Source organism: Acinonyx jubatus, chromosome C1 (genome assembly GCF_027475565.1).
Source record: "Acinonyx jubatus isolate Ajub_Pintada_27869175 chromosome C1, VMU_Ajub_asm_v1.0, whole genome shotgun sequence".
NCBI lineage: Eukaryota > Metazoa > Chordata > Mammalia > Carnivora > Felidae > Acinonyx > Acinonyx jubatus.
The window spans coordinates 50,851,379-50,872,329 of record NC_069381.1 but is presented as its reverse complement, the minus strand read 5'-3'; the positions used below and the strand labels follow the sequence as shown (position 1 = coordinate 50,872,329).

General features: G+C 37.2%; 2 protein-coding genes across 7 annotated transcripts in view; both read right to left on the bottom strand.

Moving 5' to 3' along the window:
* The window catches only part of ATG4C (autophagy related 4C cysteine peptidase), a 90,973-nt gene that overhangs the window by 44,687 nt on the left and 25,335 nt on the right, over positions 1–20,951 (bottom strand). For all 6 annotated transcript variants that reach the window (XM_015078856.3, XM_015078857.3, XM_053214180.1 and 3 more), the window contains one exon: positions 5,984–6,067. In XM_015078856.3, the coding sequence (XP_014934342.1) occupies positions 5,984–6,067 (84 nt within the window). The remainder of the gene's footprint in view (positions 1–5,983; positions 6,068–20,951) is intronic.
* Positions 18,296–19,813, bottom strand: LOC106980787 (U1 small nuclear ribonucleoprotein C-like). Its single transcript, XM_053214181.1, has one exon. The coding sequence runs from the start codon at positions 18,999–19,001 to the stop codon at positions 18,522–18,524; it is 480 nt and encodes a 159-aa protein (XP_053070156.1). The 5' UTR covers positions 19,002–19,813; the 3' UTR covers positions 18,296–18,521.

Genomic DNA, 20,951 nt, shown 5'->3' with positions numbered 1-20,951 from the left:
TTACTCTAAATTTAAAATTTACTCAGAATATTATTGGAAAATTGCTAGTACTAACTGAACTTTATTGTCCTGTTGACTTTCCACTATAATAATACTACCTCTGCTATTCCACTTTCTGACTTTTCACAATCTTTTTTTAATGTTTGTCTATTTTGAGAGAGAGAGCACATGCACAAGCAGGGGAGGGGCAGTGAGAGAGGGAGAGAGAGAATCCCAGCAGGCTCCACACTGTCAGTGCAGTGCCCAACTTGGGGCTCAACCCTGCAGATCTGAGCTGAAATCTAGAGTCAGCTGCTCAACTGACTGAGCCACGCCAGCGCCCCTCTTTTCTTAATTTTCTTAATTAATTATATCTATAATATTTATCTATATCTTACCCTTTTCCAAATTTCAGGTATATTACAGGAGAAGGAATATTTTATCTTATGCACCCCTTAATCTTCAGCACCTAGTACAGAGTTCAGTCCATAGCAGATGTGCAATAAACATTTGTCAGGTGAATGTAAGATAAATGGAGCCAAAGGAAGAAGGTTTTGTTTTGTTTTGCTTTGCTTTGCTTTTGTTTTCTATGATGCTCTGGAGACACATGAGATCAGAGCTTTATGAACAAAGTCTCAAAGAACCACAACAAAAAAATGAAACGAAAGCTGATAAAAGAAATAGAAGAAAACCGCTAGTAACATTGAGGGTTCAGTCAAGGCTGACTATCACAACTAAACAAGCTAATATGAGAATCATAAGTAAAAAAAATTGTGAATTGAATCCTCAAAGACTACAGTTCTTGTAATTATCAGATATGGGATAAAGTAAGTAAATATTTAAAGGTCAAATTGCTGGGTCCTAAAATGTATATATTTTCAATTTTTCTAAGTACTCTCAAATTTCTCATAAGAGGTTGTAAATTTAAATATTTATCATAGAGAAGTTCTCTGCATGTGTGAACACATGTATAAGGATGTTTAATGTAGCTTTATTGAAATAAAAAGTTGGAAACAACTTAAGTATTCATTAATAGGGGATGTGATGAACAAGATTATTAATTTACTCCACAAATATTTATTGAGAGCCTTATTATGCACCAGGCACTGGAGTTAACACTGAAAGTATGAGAGGCACAGTCCTTACTCTCAAGGAGCTTACAGTTCAGCAGATGAGAAACATTAAACAAAAGTATAAAAGTTGTTAATCCCATTATGATATTTGTGGTGAAGCAGAAATACAGGCTGCTATAAAACTACAGAAGTAGACCAAATTAGAAAGGTTGCTAATGGATGCATTTCAAAATAGCTTAAACAATAAGGGGATGTATTACCATACACAAACAGAAGTCCTATGTAGGGATGGCTCTAGGTTGGTTAATTCAGTGCCTCTGTGACATCTAGGACTCCTGTTCTACTCATCGTCTCACTCTGCTAAATCTCAGCATGTTGGCCTTATCTTCACCTATTACTCCTTAAAGTAGCATGTATCTGTTTCAGTACAAAGATAGGATATATGACAGATATGACAGAATCCAATGGAAGAAAAATTTTTCTTCTTTGTATTCTTTCTTTTTTTTTTAATGTTTGTTTATTTTTGAAACAGAAAGAGAGCTGAGGATGGAGAAAGAGAGAGGGGAACAGAGGATCCAAAGCGGGCTCCATGTTGACAGTAGAGAGCCAGATGCAGGGCTCGAACTCACAAACCATGAGATCATGTCCTGAGCCAAAGTTGGATGCTTAGGTCTGTATTATTTATTACAAATAGTGAATTTTTATTGTTTTAATAATTTTATATTAAATATTTTTTTGAAATTATGAGTTGTGCATTTACAGAGAAGATAAAAACCCTGTGTATACACCATTTTTGTTTTTGTTTTTGTTTTTGTTTTTTGAGAGAGAGAGAGAGTGCAAGCAGGGGAAAGCGGGAAGGGCAGAGAGAGAGGGACAGAGGATCTGAAGCAGGCTCTGCACTGACCACAGCCAGCCTGATATAGGACTTGAACTCTCAAACCACAAGATCATGACCTGAGTCGAAGTCAGACACTCAACCAACTGAGCCACCCAGCCCCTGTGAATACCCCTTTAAGGAGGATAACAAAATTGTACTTGACAAGAAAAATACATTATGAGTAATTTTTTATTTATTTACTTAATTTTTAATTCAAATATAATTAATATATGATGTTCTATTAGTCTCAGGTATATAATATAATGACTCAACAATTGTATACATTACTCAGTGTTCATCACAATAAGTGTATTCTTAATCTCCTTCACCTATTTCACCCAACTCCCCCCTCCCCACCCACCTCCTTTCTGGGAACCATCAGTTTGTTCTCTGTATTTAATTCTGGTTTTTTTGGTCTCTTTTTTACTTTGTTCATTTGTTTTGTTTTCTTAATTTCCACATATGAGTGAACTCATATGAGTGAACTCACTGTTTGCTTCTTCCCAATGTTAGCCCTTTTATGCCAAAAACAAAACCCCATTATCTCAGTGTCCCTAATGATTTTATATTTCCTGTTTCTGACCCTTTTGAAAATGGAATCAACATTAAAAACTTCTCAAGGCACCTGGGTGGCTCAGTCAGTTAAGTGTTCGACTTCGACTCAGGTCATGATCTTGCAGTTCATGAGCTCAAGCCCTGTGTCGGGCTCTGTGCTGGCAGCTCAGAGCCTGGAGCCTGCTTCGGATTCTGTGGCTCCCTCTCTGTCTACCCGTTACCTGCTCACACTCTGTCTCTCTCTCAAAAATAAATAAACATTAAAAAAATATTTTTTTTTAAAGAGTGCTGTGAGGACTCAATGAGTTAAGCATGTGAACTACTTGAAATACTACCTGGCACATTATAAATACTCAATAAATGTTAGCTGTTATCATTACAAGACATTTACAAGGCTTTAGAAAATTGCTGATAAATGAGATGCCAAAATAAGTCAACCAAAAATAAAAGCCTTGATAATGACATATTCTCACACACATTCTTTCCTTCTCTGTCTTACACACACACACACATACACACACGCACACACATACTCCTACCCACAAAACCAAGCACAGACGTATAGTAGAAAAAAAGCCAGGAGTAAAGTGAGACACAGTCTTGGTTTAAATTACAGCTGTGCCATTTAATACCTGTGTGACATTGGACAAATTATTTAACTTCTCTAAGCTCCTGTTTCATACTCATAAGATACTTGAATCAAACTTGTAGGCTTGCTGTGAGAATTAAAGAATTAAAGGCACTTCACAAAGAGCTTAGCATGATGCCTAACACAAAGAAGGCATTCATTAAGTGACATAAATTGTTAAAAGAAAATATATAATTATTAAAAGGATGGGCATATGTAGAAACTCAGAAACATCAAAATAAGTCAATAATTTCAGAAATTAGAACATCCTTAAGAATTGGAAAATCTGGAAGCACCTGGGTGGCTCAGTTGATTAAGGATCTGACTTCAGTTCAGGTCATGATCTCATAGTTCATGGGTCTGAGCCCTGCATTGGGCTCTGTGCTGACAGCTCAGAGCCGAGAGCCTGCTACAGATTCTGTGTCTCCCTCTCTCTCTGCCCCTCCCCTGCTCACACTCTGTGTCTCCATCAAAAATGAATAAATGTTAAAAAAAAAATTTTTTTTAAAGAATTCAAAAATCTGGGGCGCCTGGGGCAATGGTTAAGCCTCCATCTCTTGATTTCAGCTCAGGTCATGATCTCACAGTTCATGGGATAGAGCCTCATATCTGGCTCTGCACTGACAGAGCAGAGCCTGCTTGGGATTCTCTCTCTCTTCTCTCTCTCTGCCCCTCCCCCAATCATGCTCACTCTCTCTCAAAATAAATAAACTTAAAAAAAAAAAAGAATTGGAAAATCTACCATTTTCAGGTTAACCAAGGTGATACTTTAAATTATTTGCATACACTTCTTTTTCTCAATCTTTTTCATTTAACTTATTTATTTAAATTCAAGTTAGTCAGTATAGTATTGGTTTCAGGAGTAGAACCCAGTGATTCATCACTTACATATAACAACCAGTGCTCATCCCAACAAGTGCCCTCCTTAATGCCCAGCACCCGTTTGCCCATTCCCTTACCCACTTCCCCTCCAGCAACCCTCAGTTTGTTCTCTGCATTTAAGAGTCTCTTATGGTTTGCCTCCCTCTCTGTTTTTATCTAGTTTTTCCTTCCCTTCCCCTATGTTCATCTGTTTTGTTTCTTAAATTCCACATATGAGTGAATTCATACAGTATTTGTCTTTCTCTGACCGCCTTATTTCGTTTAGCATTAATATACTCTAGTTCCATCCATGTTGTTACAAATGGCAAAATTTCATTCTTTTTGATTGCCAGATAGTATTCCACAGTGTATATATACCATCTTCTGTATTCATTCATCAGTTGATGGACATTTGGGCCCTTTCTATACTTTGGCTATTGTTGATAGTGCTGCTATAAACATTAGGGTGCATGTGCCCCTTCGAATCAGCATTTTTGTATCCTTTGGATAAATACCTAGTAAACTGCTGGGTCATAGGGTAGTTCAATTTTTAATTTTTGGAGAAACCTCCATACTGTTTTCCAGAGTGGCTGTACCAGTTTGCATTCCCACCAGCAGTGCAAAAGTGTTCCCCTTTCTCTGCATCCTTGCCAACATCTGTGGTTTCCTGAGTTGTTCATTTTAACCATTCTGACAGGTGTGAGGTGGTATCTTATTGTGGTTTTGATTTGTATTTCCCTGATGATGAGTGATACTGAGCATCTTTTCATGTGTTTGCTAGCCATCTGGATGTCTTCTTTGGAAAAATGTCCATTCATATTAGCATATACTTTAAAGTTATCATCAGAAAACTTGATAAAAAATATTATGATATCAATTCAAATAATATTTAACTAACACTCATAAGTCTAAAACTGTGAGGGATATAACAAAAGGGGTCATGATTCTCATCCTCAAAGAGTTTACTAGAAACCCAAACCATATGGCAGTACATTATGTGTTACATAAAATACAGGTTCTTAAAAGAAATATGCCAAAACAGAGGCATAAAAAGTAGAATGGTCAATTGGTTAAGGGTCTGACTCTTGATTTCAGCTCAGATCATGATCTCGTAATTCATGAGTTCAAGCCCCACATGAGACTCTGTGCTGACAGTGTGGAACCTCCTTGGGATCCTCTGTCTCTCTTCTCTCTCTGTCCCTTCCTTACTCACTCTCTGTCAAAAATAAATAAAACATTAAGAAAAAAAAGTTGGGGTACTGGGGTGGCTTAGTCTGTTAGGCATCCGACTTCATCTCTAGTCGTGATCTCATGGTTCGTGGGTTCGAGCCCTGCATTGGGCTCTGTGCTGACAGCTCAGAGCCCAGAATCTGCTTTGGATTCTGTGTCTCCCTCCCTCTCTGCCCCTCCCCTACTCGTTCTCTCTCTCTCTCTCTCTCTCTCTCTCTCTCTCTCTCTCTTTCTCTCTCTCAAAAATAAGTAAACATTAAAGTTTTTTAAAAAAATTATTAAGATGGTATAGGGCACCTGGATGGCTCAGTTGGTTAAGCATCCAACTCTTGATTTCGGCTCAGGTCATAATCTCACAGCTCATGGGATCAAGCTCTATGCTGACATCGGGCTCCATGATGACAGCACAGATCCTGCTTGGGATTCTCCCTCCCTCTCTCTCTGCCTTTTCTCGCTCTTGCACACATACATGCACACTTAATAATTTTTAAGTGTACATACAGTTCAGTGGTTTCAAATACATTCACAATGTTGTGCTAATAAAATTACCACCATTTATCTCCAGAACTCTTCATCTCTCTCTCTCAAAATAAATAAATAAATAAATATAAAAAAATTATTAAGAAGGTAAATTCTGTTATTATTTTACCACAATAAAAAAGAAGTAAAAAACAAAAAAAAATATGCCAAAAGTAGATTGATCTGGAAATAAAACAATGAAAACTGTTACACAATGAAGGAATACAAAGATTTTTAAATGGTTACAAATTTAGCACTTACCTTCATATTTAAAATGGTAACATTTTCCAAGCAACAATACAGGGGAATTTCTACTAAAATATGTCTTTGTTTTCAACACCCAACCTAAACAAGAAAAGAGAAAAACAGTTTTGCAATTAAAGGATTTCAGGCTAAAAGTGTAGCATTTTATTTTATTTTATTTCAAATCATCAATTCTAAACTATGAACATGCAGTTTTTTGCAAGAATGCAAAATATATGGACAATGAACTGAAAATACAGGTCGTTTATGCTACCTTCAAATACAGTTAAGTATTTTAAACACATTCCATCATGTAAAGAACATGAGAAAGAAAAGAACTTAATTTTAATTTATTTTCAAACAGGTCACAATGTTCTTTTTTTCCCCACAATGATCTTATGGTATAAAACTTAAAAGGTACAAATTCTGGAGACACCTCAGTGGCTTAGTTGGTTGAGTGTCCAACTCTTGACTTTGGCTCAGGTCGTGATCTCAGGGCTGTGGGATCAAGCCCCACATCAGGCTCCACGCTGAGTGTGGAGCCTGCCTGGGACTCTCTCTCTTTCTCCCTCTGCCCCTTTCCCCTATGCGCACTCTCTCTTTTCTCTCAAGTAAAAATTAAAGATTACAAAAAAAAATAAAATAAAATAACAGTATAGGAGTGCCTTAGGTGGCTTAGTCAGTTGAGCATCTGACTTCAGCTCAGGTCATGATCTTGCAGTTCATGAGTTAGAGGCTGCTTAGGGCTCACTGCTGTCAGTGCAGAGCCTGCTTGGGATCCTCTTCCCCCCCCCCCCCCCGACCCTCCTCACTTGTGCGCACATGCGCGCTCTCTCTCTCTCAAAAATAAATAAATATTTTTAAAAAAACAAAAGTTACTTTAAAAAAAAAACAGTACAGATTCTACTCCAGTTTCTCTGACATTAACTTCTTTTTCCCACATGCAACAAATGTTACCAATTTCTTGTCTTTCCTTCCATTTTAGATAATTAAAATATTTAAAGTAATTGAGTATTCCAATGAAGTAATTTATGGAAAAGGTAACACAGTCCACTACTGCTTGTGATAAATGTGAATCCCTGAAGTTTCCTAGGTAAATGTATAACCCCATCATTTCAGCCACCTGAGGATGTCTGAAAATAGTGAATAGAGCTTTCAGAGATCCTCATTTCCGTTTCCACCTCCAAATCCCCAATTCCCAACTACATTTGCAAATTCTTTAAGTTTTATTCCTGCGAAACTATAGCATCTATCCTCTTGGTTTTTTTATGATGCCATTAATAGTTCTTAATTTCCTGAGAAAAACACTTGCCCATTATATTCCTGAGTATTCCTAAGTATATGAAATTCCTGACTGCTAAGGATAGACTTAAAAGCAGCTCCTAACATGCAAGAGCATATAAACAGAAAGAATCTGAAATTGGGAGCCAACAGACTTAGGTCTACTCTTAAGTAGACTATCTGTCATTTATATTGAAAAGTTTTTAGAAAATGTAAATAAGTGACTTTTTACAAAAGTGCTCCCCAAAGTACTTTAATACAAATGAATACAAAAAAGAAATAGAAATATGTATTCATAATAAAGATGATGCAAGTATTTGAATTTGCTAGAGAAAAGAAAGAATCGCAAATAAATATATGAATCGGGTTTTCCTTTACTTGGATTGCTGCAGTACTCTCCAAAACGGTTTCTGTGCCATCAGTTTTTCCTCATTCTAGCATATGCCACATGTCACTGCCAAATTAATCTCCCCGTGGCTCAGCTTTAAATAGGTAACTCTTCTGCTCAAAAACCGTCCTCAGTGACTCATTACTTAACAGATTTATTATGAACTTCTCAGTGATACTAAAGACATTCCAAAATATGATACAAATTACATTTACAGTCATCTTTTCCACTACTTTTCACCTATACTCAAAGTGGGCTTTGCTGTTTGGCTCATACTATCCCATGACAAAAATATCCTCCCCAATATGAGCCTATCTACTTCTTACAGCTTGTGTGTGTGTGTGTGTGTGTGTGTGTGTGTGTGTGTGTATGTGTGTTTGCAGAGCGAATGAGTGTGAGCCAGGGAGGAGCAGAGGGAGGAAGTGAAGAGAATCTTAAGCAGGTTCCACACCCTCCTGTGTGCACTTCTAAGCCAGTTTTTCTTTTTCCCACCTGGCTCTGATGCTCTTCTCTGAACTCCAGTGGGAAAATGGTATTTACTGATCCTATTCTATACCAGGAACTAGGCTAGGCACCTTACAAACATTATCTATTAGAATTGTTAGTACTGTACCAGAATGATTCTAACTCCCAAATAGTAATAACCCCCTCCCCCTCTAAAGGCAATATTTCTAAAGCAAATTCTAAGAACTTCACAAAAAAAACTTCAAGTAAAAGGAAACAATCTTCAAGGAGGAACTTCTCTTTCTCCCTATGCTCTAGCCTCTGCCTACCCCCTCTTACCATTCACCAATCCTTCCTCAAGAAAAGAGAAGTTGTGAATCTGATTCTTAAGAGCCTGGGGCATTGCAAGGATCCACATTTTACTTGAGCACAGATTTACAGTGCTTTAAAGCTCAACCATGACTCATATGGTGCATACTCTCTCACTCTTACACTTCCTGTGCAAATCCTGGCAGGACCTAACCCTCATAATAGACTGACTTATTTTAATACTCCATGATGCTAGGTACATAAGAAAGCTCAGGACTTCTCATAAGGCCCAGCCATTTCCCTCTCTTTTTCCACAGGCATGTCAAAGCTGAATTAGGCCAGTATGCCAAATGACTAGTCTATAGAATATTCTTTTTTTCTTTTAATTATTTGGTTTTAGTTGACCAGTTTTCATTTTATCTTTATAAAAGTATTGTAAGAAACACAACTACCTCTACCCTAGCTTGTTGATGCTGAACCAGGATACCATGGCACACAGACAAAAAATGAAGGATATAAAATCCATAGAGACATGGGATAACAGAGCCTGGAGTATAGGAAGGAGCCATGAATAAAAGTATATTAATAAGTTCTTCTTATACATATTGAAAAATATATATTCACCAGAATTCTTCATACTGAAGAATATATTATTTTGTATCTTAATCTCCCCTACTGTTTACCTTTAAGTCTCAGTTTATAGCAGAGGGAGGTGGGACAGAGACAAATGTCATTATGATTTCAAATGAAAACTAATTAAATAAAACTAAGTAAGTTAAGAAAAGTAAGTAAATTTGGCAAACAAGCCATTAAATAAATTGAAACGGGGCAGTGACTGTCTGTGAGGGGTGAGCATTGACCAGAAGGAAGCTTGAAGAAACTTTTTGGGGTGAAGGAATTTTTTTTTTCTTTTAATATAATTTATTGTCAAGTTAGCTAACATACAGTGTATACAGTGTGCTCTTGGTTTCAGGGGTAGATTCCCATGATTCATCACTTAAATACAACACCCAGTGCTCATCGTAACAAGTGCCCTCCTTAATGCCCATCACCCATTTAGCCCATCCCTCCACCCACTTCCCCTCCAGCAACCTTCAGTTTGTTCTGTATATTTAAGAGTCTCTTATGGTTTGCCTCCCTCTCTGTTTTTATCTCATGAAACAACTTTTTTCTTGTATCACACAGTTCTGTGGATTGACTGGGCTCAACAGAGCAGTTCTCCTGCTAAGTCTAACGTAGTGGAAATCAGATGGAGGGGCTCAACTGAGACACTGAATTGGCTGATGCTTTCTCTCTTAGATCATCTCAGGGCCTTTCTTCATCATGTGGTCTCTCCATGTGATTTTCTCCAGCAGAGTACCTAAAGTGGTGACATAACAGTTCAGAGCTCCAAATCAGAGCAAGCAGAAGTTGCCTCTTAATGGCCAGGCCTAGAATTGACACAGCCTCATTTCCTCTCATTCTATTGGTTAATATGAGGCACAGTCCAGCCCAGATTCAATGAGAAAAGAGACAACACAAGTATGATTAAAGATCCTTACTAAGGACGATCTTTGGAGAATAGCAATCATAAACAGAATGTTACAAAAAACCTATAGTCCATTAAGTCAGCTACCTGAAAACCACAAAGCTTTAAAAGATCCAAACAAGCCAAAGAATGTAGAAATAACAGATGATAATTATTTTTGGGAGGATCTGAAACACCCAGAAGAAGGATGGTTTACATATTAACCATTTTAAAAAAGGAAGTCAAGTTTACACACCTCATGAAGTCAGGTAAATAAAAGGAGAGAGGGGAGAAGAAAGCAAAAATTAAGCAGTTTTTCAAGAAAGTAAGGTCCAGAGTCTTTTAAATCTTAAGTGCTATGCCATTTCTAGTTCCATCTTCATCATTTCATAATATTGACATTGAAAAAAATAATCCTAAATTATGTTCACTATATTCAGAGAAGAGCAAGACTGAGGAACAGGGAGGCTGGATTTGAATACCACCAGTTTCATGACTTATTACCTAGATATGTGACCACAAATATGTTAATCTCAGTTTTCTAATTAAAAAAAAAAATCTCAGGAAGATATCCATCTCAGAAAGATATGAGATTTAAATAAGGTACATAAATCATCTACAAAATGCTAGGGAACCTGGGTGGCTCAGTCTGTTAAGCCTCTGTCTTCAGCTCAGGTCATGATCTTGCAGTTCATGGGTTCGAGCCCCGTGTTGGGCTCTGTGCTGACAGTTGAGCCTGGAGCCTGCTTCAGATTCTGTCTCCCTCTTTCTGCCCCTCCCCCAATCATGGTCTGTCTCTCTCAAAAATAAATAAACATTTAAAAAAATTTTTGTTAATGCTAGTAAATGCTCAATCAATCTTAGTCCTTCCTGTACCACCCATACTACACAAACTCTAAGCAAGGAAAATACAGAAAACATTTTAGAGAGATTTTCAACCAATAAAATCAAACAAAAATACTAGTCCATAACTTGAAGCTATCTAGAACACTTAGTCACCTTAAACCATCTGTTCTTCAGAGATTAGAAATTACAATAATTTTATGATGGCCACTTAAGTATCTAGATAAGGAAAACAACACATATGTAAATAATAGTTTAACAATTCCTAGGATACTGATAAACTGGGTTATTCTAGGAGCACCTAGGTCTTAAGCTTAAGACTTTGGCTCAGGTCATGAGCTCATGATTCTTGAATTCAAGCCCCACATCAGGCTCTACACTGACAGCACTCAGAGCCTGCTTCAGATTCTCTGCCTCCTTCTTCCTCTGCCACTCCCCTGCTCACACTCTCTCTCTCTCTCTGAAAAATAAATAAATAAACATTTAAAAATAAAAGTGATTTGTATTTAAAAAAATAGTAAAATAAAAATGGGTTATCTAGTGCCTGTATGACAATTTTCAACTTACAAATGAAACCTTCATCACATAACCTATTCACCAAATTAAATGGCTTAAAAAGAACATAAGCCTCTATTTGCAGATGACATGATCTTTACATACAGAAAATCCAAAAGAATCACAAAAAAAAAAACTATTAGAGCTAATAAAGTAGAACATCAAGCTTACAAGACACAAGATAAAATTACAAAAAGCAACTGTATTTCTATATACTGGCAACAAATAAACTTAAAGAAAGAAAACAATTCACTTTAAAATAGCATCAAAAAGAATAAACTACTTAGGAATAACTTTAACAAAAAAGGAAATAAATACTTTCCTAAATACTTAGGAAAAACTTTAACAAGCTTTATAAGTAGAAAACGACAAAACATGATTGAAACAAAAAATTACAAACCTAAATATAAGGAAACATATCCCATGTCCATGGATTGGGAAGTTTAATATGGCAATACTGTACAAGTGATCTACAGATTCACTAAAATCTCTATCAAAATCCCAACTGGATTTCTTGCAGAAATTGTTAAGATGATCAAAAATTCATCCAAAATAGCCAAAATAATCTTGGAAAAGAAGAACAGAGTTGAAGGAATCACACTTTCCAATTTTGTAATTTTACAGAAAGCTAAAGTAATTAAGAGAGTGTTGCACTGGCACACAGATGGATGTGTACATACATGGAATTGAACTGGAAGTCCATAAATAAACCTTTACATCTGTGGTCAACTGATTTAGACAAGGGAATCAAGACCATTCAGTGGAGAAAGAACAGTCTTTTCAAAAAATGGTGCTGGGACAACTAGATAGACACATACAAAAATGAAGTTGGACTTCTACCTCACATCGCATGCAAAAATTAACTCAAAATGGATCAAAGACCTAAATATAAGAGCTAAATTAATAAAATTCTTGGGGTTCCTGGGCAGCTCAGTCAGGTAAGCGTCTGACCTTTGATTGTGGCTCAGGTAATGATCCCAGGATCCCTCATCAGGCTCCACACTTAGTGTGGAGCTTAAGATTCTCTCTCTCTCCCTCTGCCCCTCTCCCCAACTCATGCTCGCTTTCTCTCTCTCCCTAGAAAAAGGTTTTTTTAATTAAAAAAATAAAACTCTTAAGAAACACAGGTATAAATCTTCATGATTCTGATTTACACAACAGTTTCTCTAATTTGATATCACAAGCACAAACAACCAAAGAAAAAATAGGTCAACTGGATTTCATCAAAATTTGAAGGTTTTGTGCTCTAGTGGACACTATCAAGAAAGTAAAAAGACAACACCAAAATGGGAGAAAGTATTTGTAAATCATATATTTGCTAAGGGATTTCTATCTAGAACATATAAAGAACTCATAAAGCTCAAAAATAAAAAGACAAATAACCCAATTAAAAAATACACAAAGGATTTAAATAGATATTTCTCCAAAGAATATATACAAATAGTAAGTATATGGAAGGTTGCTTAATATCATTATTCATCAAGGAAATGCAAATCAAACTCACTGAGATACTTCGTACCCACTGGAATGGCTCCAATAAAAAAGATGGACAATAAAAAGTGCTGTTGACGATGTGGAGAAATTCAAACCCTCAAACATTGCTGATAGGAATGTAAAATGGTACAGCCACCTTAGAAAACAGCTTGGTACTTTTTCAAAAAGTTAAAATTAGAGTTAATGTATTATCCAGCAATTCTACTCTTAGGTATATACCCAAGAGAACTGAACGCATATGTTCACACAAAAACTTTTACACAATGTTCATAGCAGCAATATTCATATTAGCCAAAAATTCAAAAACAACCCAAATGTCCATCAAATAATAAATGGGTAAAGAAAATGTAGTATGACCATACAATTAAATATTATTCAGTCATATAAAGGAATGAAGTACTGATACATACATGCTACAATATGGATGAATTTTGAAAACATTATGCTAAGCAAAAGGAGTCAGACAGAAAAGGCCACAAGTTGCATAATGCCATTTATATGAAATGTCCAGAACAGTCAAATCCATAGAGACAGTAAATAGACTGGTGATTGCCAGGGGCTAGAGAAGCGGTGGGGAGGAACAGGGAGTAGATGCTAATCGGTACAGGGTTGCATTTTGGGGTGATAAAGGTGTTCTGGGATTAGCTAGTGATGATGTTGTACAATCTTATACTAAAAACCACTGAATCATAAAAGGATGATTTTTTTAGTATATTATATCTCAATTTTTAAAAAATCAGTGCTCATAGTCTTCAAAATGCAATGTTTTATTATCAAGTTGTAACTGTCTAACATGGCCTTTAGCTGGCCATGCTTTCCAGTGAGCAAGAGCCAACTGTCCATTGTGTTTTACCTGAATTTGCATTATTATTTTTTTAATTTTATTTTTGTGTTTTCTTCTTTTTTTTTTTTTAATTTACATCCAAGTTAGTTAGCATATAGTGCAACAATGATTTCAGGAGTAGATTCCTTAGTGCCCCTTACCCATTTAGCCCATCCCTGCCCCCCCACAACCCCTCCAGTAACCCTCAGTTTGTTCTCCATATTTATGAGTCTCTTATGTTTTGTACTCCTCCCTATTTTTATATTATTTTTGTTTCCTTCCCTCATGTTCATCTGTTTTGTCTCTTAAAGTCCTCATATGAGTGAAGTCATACGATATTTGTCTTTCTCTGACTGACTAATTTCACTTAGCATAATACCCTCCAGTTCCATCCACATAGTTGCAAATAGCAAGATTTCATTCTTTTTGATTGCCGAGGAATACTCCATTGTATATAAATATCACATCTTCTTTATTCATTCATCCATCGATGGACATCTGGGATCTTTCCATACTTTGGCTGTTGTTGATAGTGCTGCTATAAACATTGGGGTGCATGTGTCCCTTTGAAATAGCACACCTTTATCCCTTGGATAAATACCTAGTAGTACAATTGCTGGGTCATAGGGTAGTTCTATTTTTAGCTTTTTGAGGAACCTCCATATTGTTTTTTCAGAATGGGTGCACCAGCTTGCATTCCCACCAACAATGCAAAAGAGATCCTCTTTCCCCACATCCTTGCCAACATCTGTTGTTGCAATGTTAGCCATTCTGACAGGTGTAAGGTGGTATCTCATTGTGATTTGGATTTGTATTTCCCTGATGAGGAGTGATGTTGAGCATTTTTTCACGTGTCGGTTGGCCATCTGGATGTCTTCTTTGGAGAAGTGTCTATTCATGTGTTTTGCCCATTTCTTCACTGGATTATTTGGTTTTTGGGTGTTGAGTCTGATAAGTTCTTTATAGATTTTGGATATTAATCGTTTATCTGATATGTCATTTGCAAATATCTTCTTCCGTTCTGTTGGTTGCCTTTTAGTTTTGCTGATTGTTTCCTTCCTTGTGCAGAAGCTGTTTATTTTGATGAAGTCCCAGTAGTTCATTTTTGCTTTTGTTTCCCTAGCCTCCAGAGACGTGTTGAGTAAGAAGTTGCTGAGGCCAAGATCAAAAAGGTTTTTGCCTGCTTTGTCCTCAAGGATTTTGATGGCTTCCTGTCTTACATTTAGGTCTTTCATCCATTTTGAGTTTGTGTATGGTGTAAGAAAGTGGTCCAGGTTCATTCTTCTGTATGTCGCTGTCCAGTTTTCCCAGCACCACTTGCTGAAGAGACTGTCTTTATTCCATTGGATATTCTTTCCTGCTTTGTCAAAGATTAGTTGGCCATACATTTGTAGATCCATTTCTGGGTTCTCTATTCTGTTCCATTGATCTGAGTGTCTGTTCTTCTGCCAGTACCATACAGTCTTGATGATTACAGCTTTGTAGTATAGCTTAAAGTCCGGGATTGTGATGCCTCCTGCTTTGGTTTTGTTTTTCAAGATTGCTTTGGCTATTCGGGGTCTTTTCTGGTTCCATACAAATTTTAGGATTTGTTCTAGCTCTGTGAAGAATGCTGGTGTTATTTTGATAGGGATTGCATTGAATACGTAGATTGCTTTGGGTAGTATCGACATTTCAACAATATTTGTTCTTCCTATCCAGGAGCATGGAATCTTTTTCCATTTTTTTGTGTCTTCTTCAATTTCTTTCATAAGCTTTCTATAGTTTTCAGTGTATAGATTTTTCACCTCTTTGGTTAGATTTATTCCTAGGTATTTTATGGGTTTTGGTGCAATTGTAAATGGGATCAATTCCTTGATTTCTCTTTCTGTCGCTTCATTTTTGGTGTATAGGAATGCAACTGATTTCTGTGCGTTGATTTTATATCCTGCAACTTTGCTGAAATCATGAATCAATTCTAGCAGTTTTTTGGTGGTATCTTTAGGGTTTTCCATTTAGAGTATCATGTCATCTGTGAAGAGTGAAAATTTGACCTCCTCCTGGCCGATTTGGATGCCTTTTATTTCTTTGTGTTGTCTGATTGCAGAGGCTAAGACTTCCAATACTACGTTGAATGACAGTGACAAGAGTGGACATCCCTGTCTTGTTTCTGACCTTAGGGGGAAAGCTCTCAGTTTTTCCCCATTGAGGGTCATTCATATATGGCTTTTATGATCTCAAGGTATGATCCTTCTATCCCTACTTCTTTGAGGGTTTTTATCAAGAAAGGATGCTGTATTTTGTCAAATGCCTTCTCTGCATCTATTGAGAGGATCATATGGTTCTTGTCCTTTCTTTTATTGATGTGATGAATCAAATTTATTGTGGATATTGAACCAGCCCTGCATCCCAGGTATAAATCCCACTTGCTTGTGGTGAATAATTCTTTTAATGTATTGTTGGATCCAGTTGGCTAATATCTTGTTGAGGATTTTTGCATCTATGTTCATCAGGGAAATTGGTATAATTCTCCTTTTTAGTGGGGTCTCTGTCTGGTTTTGGAATCAAGGTAATGCTGGCTTCATAGAAAGAGTTTGGAAGTTTTCCTTCCATTTCTATTTTTTGGAACAACTTCAAGAGAATAGGTGTTAACTCTTCCTTAAATGTTTGGTAGAATTCCCCTGGAAAGCCATCTGGCCCTGGACGTTTGTTTTTTGGCAGATTTTTGATTACTAATTCGACTTCCTTACTGGTTATGTGTCTGTTCAAATTTTCTATTTCTTCCTGTTTCAGTTTTGGTAGTGTATATGTTTCTAGGAATTTATCCATTTCTTCCAGATTGCCCATTTTATTGGCATATAATTGCTCATAATATTTTTTTATTATTGTTTTTATTTCTGCTGTTTTGGTTGTGATCTCTCCCCTTTCATTCTTGATTTTATTTATTTGGGTCCTTGCCTTTTTCTTTTTGATCAAACTGGCTAGTGGTTTATCAATTTTGTTAATTCTTTCAAAGAACCATCTTCTGGTTTCATTGATCTGTTCAATGTTTTAGTTTTTAGTTTTTGGTTTTTTAGTTTTGATAGCATTAATTTCTGCTCTAATCTTTATTATTTCCTGTCTTCTGCTGCTTTGGGGTTTTATTTGCTGTTCTTTTTCCAGCTCTTTAAGGCATAAGGTTAGGTTGTGTATCTGAGATCTTTCTTCCCTCTTTAGGAAGGCCTGGATTGCTATAAACTTTCCTCTTATGACTGCCTTAGCTGCGGTCCAGAGGTTTTGGGTTGTGGTGTTATCATTTTCATTGGCTTCCATATACTTTTTAATTTCCTCTTTAACTTCTTGGTTAGCTCATTCATTCTTTAGTAGGATGTTTTTCAGTCTCCAAGTATTTGTTACCTTTCCAAATTTTTTCTTTCGAGTTTAATAGTGTTCTGAAAATATGCAGTGTATGATCTTGATTTTTTTGTACTTGCTGAGGACTGATTTGTGTCCCAGTATGTGGTCTATTCTGGAGAACATTCCATGTGCACTGGAGAAGAATGTATATTCTGCTGCTTTAGGATGAAATGTTCTGAATACATCTGTTAAGTCCATCTGGTTCAGAGTGTCATTCAAAGCCATTGTTTCCTTGATTTTTTGATTAGATGATCTGTCCACTGCTGTGAGTAGGGTGTTGGAAGTCTCCTATTATGGTATTACTATCAATGAGTTTCTTTATGTTTGTGATTCATTGATTTATATATTTGGGTGCTCCCACATTTGGCACATAAATATTTACAATTGTTAGGTCTTCTTGGTGGATAGACCCCTTAATTATGATATAATGCCCTTCTGCATCTCTTGATACAGTCTTTATTTTAAAGTCTAGACTGTCTGATATAAGTATGGCTACTCCAGCTTTCTTTTGTTGACCATTAGCATGATAGATGGTTCTCCATCCCCTTACTTTCAATCTGAAGGTGTCTTTAGGTCTAAAGTGGGTCTCTTAAACAGCATAGAGATGGATCTTGTTTTCTTATTCATTGTTACCTATGTCTTTTGATTGGAGCATTGAGTCCATTGACGTTTAGAATGAGTACTGAAAGATATGAATTTATTGCCATTATGTTGCTTGTAGAGTTGGAGTTTCTGGTCCTTTCTAATCTTTGTTGCTTTTGGTATTTATTTATATTTTCATCTTTTCTCCCCTCAGAGAGTCCCCCTTAAAATTTCTTGCAGGGCTGGTTTAGTGGTCACAAACTCCTGTAATTTTTGTTTGTCTGGGAAACTTTTGAATCTCTTCTTCTATTTTGAATGACAGCCTCGGTGGATAAAGAGTTCTTGGCTGCATATTTTTCTGATTCAGCACATTGAATATATCCTGCCACTCCTTTCTGGCCTGCCAAGTTTCTGTGGATAGGTCTGCTGCAAACCTGATCTGTCTTCCCTTGCAGGTTAAGGACTTTTTTTTCCCTTGCTACTTTCAGGATTCTCTCCTTGCCTGAGTATTTTGTGAATTTGGCTATGATATGCCTTGTTGATGGTCGCTTTTTGTTGAATCTAATGGGAGTCTTCTGCGCTTCCTGGATTTTGATGTCTGTGTCTTTCCCCAGGTTAGGAAAGTTTTCCGCTATGATTTGCTCACATAACCCTTCTACCCCTATTTCTCTCTTCCTCTTCTGGGACCCCTATGATTCTGATGTTGTTCCTTTTTTTTTTTTTAACTAAAATAGTTGACAATTTTATTTTCACATTTCATGATACAAATGGAAATTACTTTTTTTTTTTTTTTGTCCCACTACTCCCTTGCAAAAACTATTCTCTGTTTGATAGGAAGGGGGAGCAAGTCTTCCTTGTCATGCTGTTAGAAAACACCCAGAGTCACAGCACCATGATCTCCTGGTGAAGTAGAACAAGTAATATAAAATGGATATAAAGAGGTTCTTGTCTCTCCTTATCTGTCTGGTCGAGTCATTCCTGGCCAAGTGGGTACCATCATGGGATGGGTGGGAGGTCTCATCATTGGGGGCCCAGAAATCATTGGCATGTGGCCTCCCATAGGCGGCCTCATTCCAGGAGCAGGTCCCACTGGCATCATCCCAGGAGGAGGAGGGCCCATCATTGGCATCATGGGAGGGCCCCCCATATGGGATGCTGGCATCATACCAGGGCGAGGAGGACCCGGGAGACTAGGGGGAGATGGAATCATCGCCCCTGCAGGAGGAGGAACAGAGAATGGAGTAGGAGGAATCTTTCCTTGCTGAAATGCAGCAGTTGTTTTGTCGATCAGGCTCTGGGCTTGCTCTTCCATCCATTTCTGATAATAGTCTTTCACATTCTCTTTGTGTTTCCTACCACTGCAGTGTGTCTTTCTCACAGATGGAGAGTCATGGGTGAGGTATGTGTTGCAGTAGTCACAATAAAACTTAGGCATGTTGCTTTGCAGACTGTTGGCCACTCCGTGATGTTGTTCCTTTTTAATGAGTCACTGATTTCTCTAATTCTTAAATCTTGCTCTTTTGCCTTAATCTCCCTCTTTTTTTCTGCTTCATTATTCTCCATAAGTTTGTCCTCTCTATCACTGATTCTCTGTTCTGCCTCATCCATCCTTGCTGCCATGGCATCCGTTCGTGATTGCATCTAAGTTATAGCATTTTTTATTTAATCCTGACTAGTTTTTACTTCTTTTATCTCCGCAGAAAGGGATTCTAATCTATTTTCAACTCCAGCTAGTATTCTTATTATTGTGATTCTAAATTCTGTTTCAGACATCTCGCTTGTATCTGTGTTGGTTAAGTCCCTGGCTATCATTTCTTCCCGCTCTTCCTTTTGGGGTGAATTCCTTCGTTTCATCATTTTGAAAGGAGAAAAGGAATTAATGAAGTAGAAAAAATTAAAATTAAAAAAAATTAAAATTAAAAAAATATTAAAATTAAAAAGACACACACCAAAAAAATCGAATAAATGATGCTAGATCCTAGGTGTGTTTTGGTCTGGGTGTTGAAAGTGGCTTCATAGATTAGAGAAAAAAGGAGGGAGGGAAGAAAAAAAAAGCAAATTGTTTGAAAATTTTAAAAACTGGGTACACTGAAGTAGAGTAAAATGAAATGATGGAAGTAAAATAGAATTTGAAAAAATTTACACAAAAGTAAAGAATATAGTAGAAAAAATTAAATAAAAACATTTGTAATAAAAATTAAAAATAAAAATGAATTTTTTCTCTTTCTGTATTCAAGAAAAAGAAGAGAAACTAAAAAGAGAAAAAAGAAAAAATATCATTTGAAAATTTGAAAAAGTGAATACACTGAAGTAGACTAAAATAAAATGATGGAAGTAAAATAGAATTTGAAAAAATTTACACAAAAGCAAAAAAACAGGAAAAGAATTTAAAGAAAAATATTTTTAATAAAAATTGAAAATAAAAATGATTTTTTTCTTTCTGTATTCAAGAAAAAGAAATGAAAAAGAGAAGAAAAAAAATTTTTTTTAAAAGAAAATTGAACAGTTGGACATGCTGACAGACTGAAATACGACTGAAATTACTTCATTTTCCCCTAGAAGTTTATTTCCATAAACTAAGCAGGCAGTGAGACTTGTGTTCTTGAAGAGCGAGGTTGGCCCAGTTGGGCGGGGCTTAGTGTAACAGCTCTGTTCCTCTGTTCTCCACTAGATGGCGTTGCTAGCCTACTGGGGTGGATTGTTGTGGCGTTTGCAGGTGCATATGTGCATGCATGGGAGCAGTGAAAGTGGCGTCAGGCAGCTACCCAGTCTCTAGTATAGGAATTGTTCTCCCTGATCAACAATCACACACCCCTCCTTTGTCTTCAGCTTTTGTCCACTCCCCGCTTTTATACAGTCCATGACCAAACCCCAGGTAGTACCTCTCTCCCGAGTTTTGTCTCAGATGTGGCTGTTTTCCCTGGCCCCTTAATTCTGAGGGACTGCAGCTTTAACCCGTTCCACCCCTCTGCGGAGGGTCTCACCGAGCAATGGTCAGGTGCCAGCTGCGCCCAGGAATGTTCACGGGACCGTGCTGCTGCCGATGCCCAGAGACTGCAGCCAAGTGCCAGCCCGCCCCAGAAAAAGTTCGTGATATAGTGTAGCAGCAGCATTTCAGGGATTATGGGAAATCACAATACATCTGGCACCAGTCTTCACCCTTAACGACCTTGTTCCAGCACCAGCGAATGTGGCCATTCTCTGGGGTCTGCTGGGACCAGGTGACCTCACAGCCTCCACCAAATGTCCTTCTAGCAATGGAACCACTTCTCCCAGTGTGGCCTGAGAACCTCCTGGACCCCACTCTGCTCCTGGGGATTTACCCTTCCCACCAGAGCCACCACCAGGTATTGAGCTGTGGAGTTACAGACTCTGTGCTCCCGTT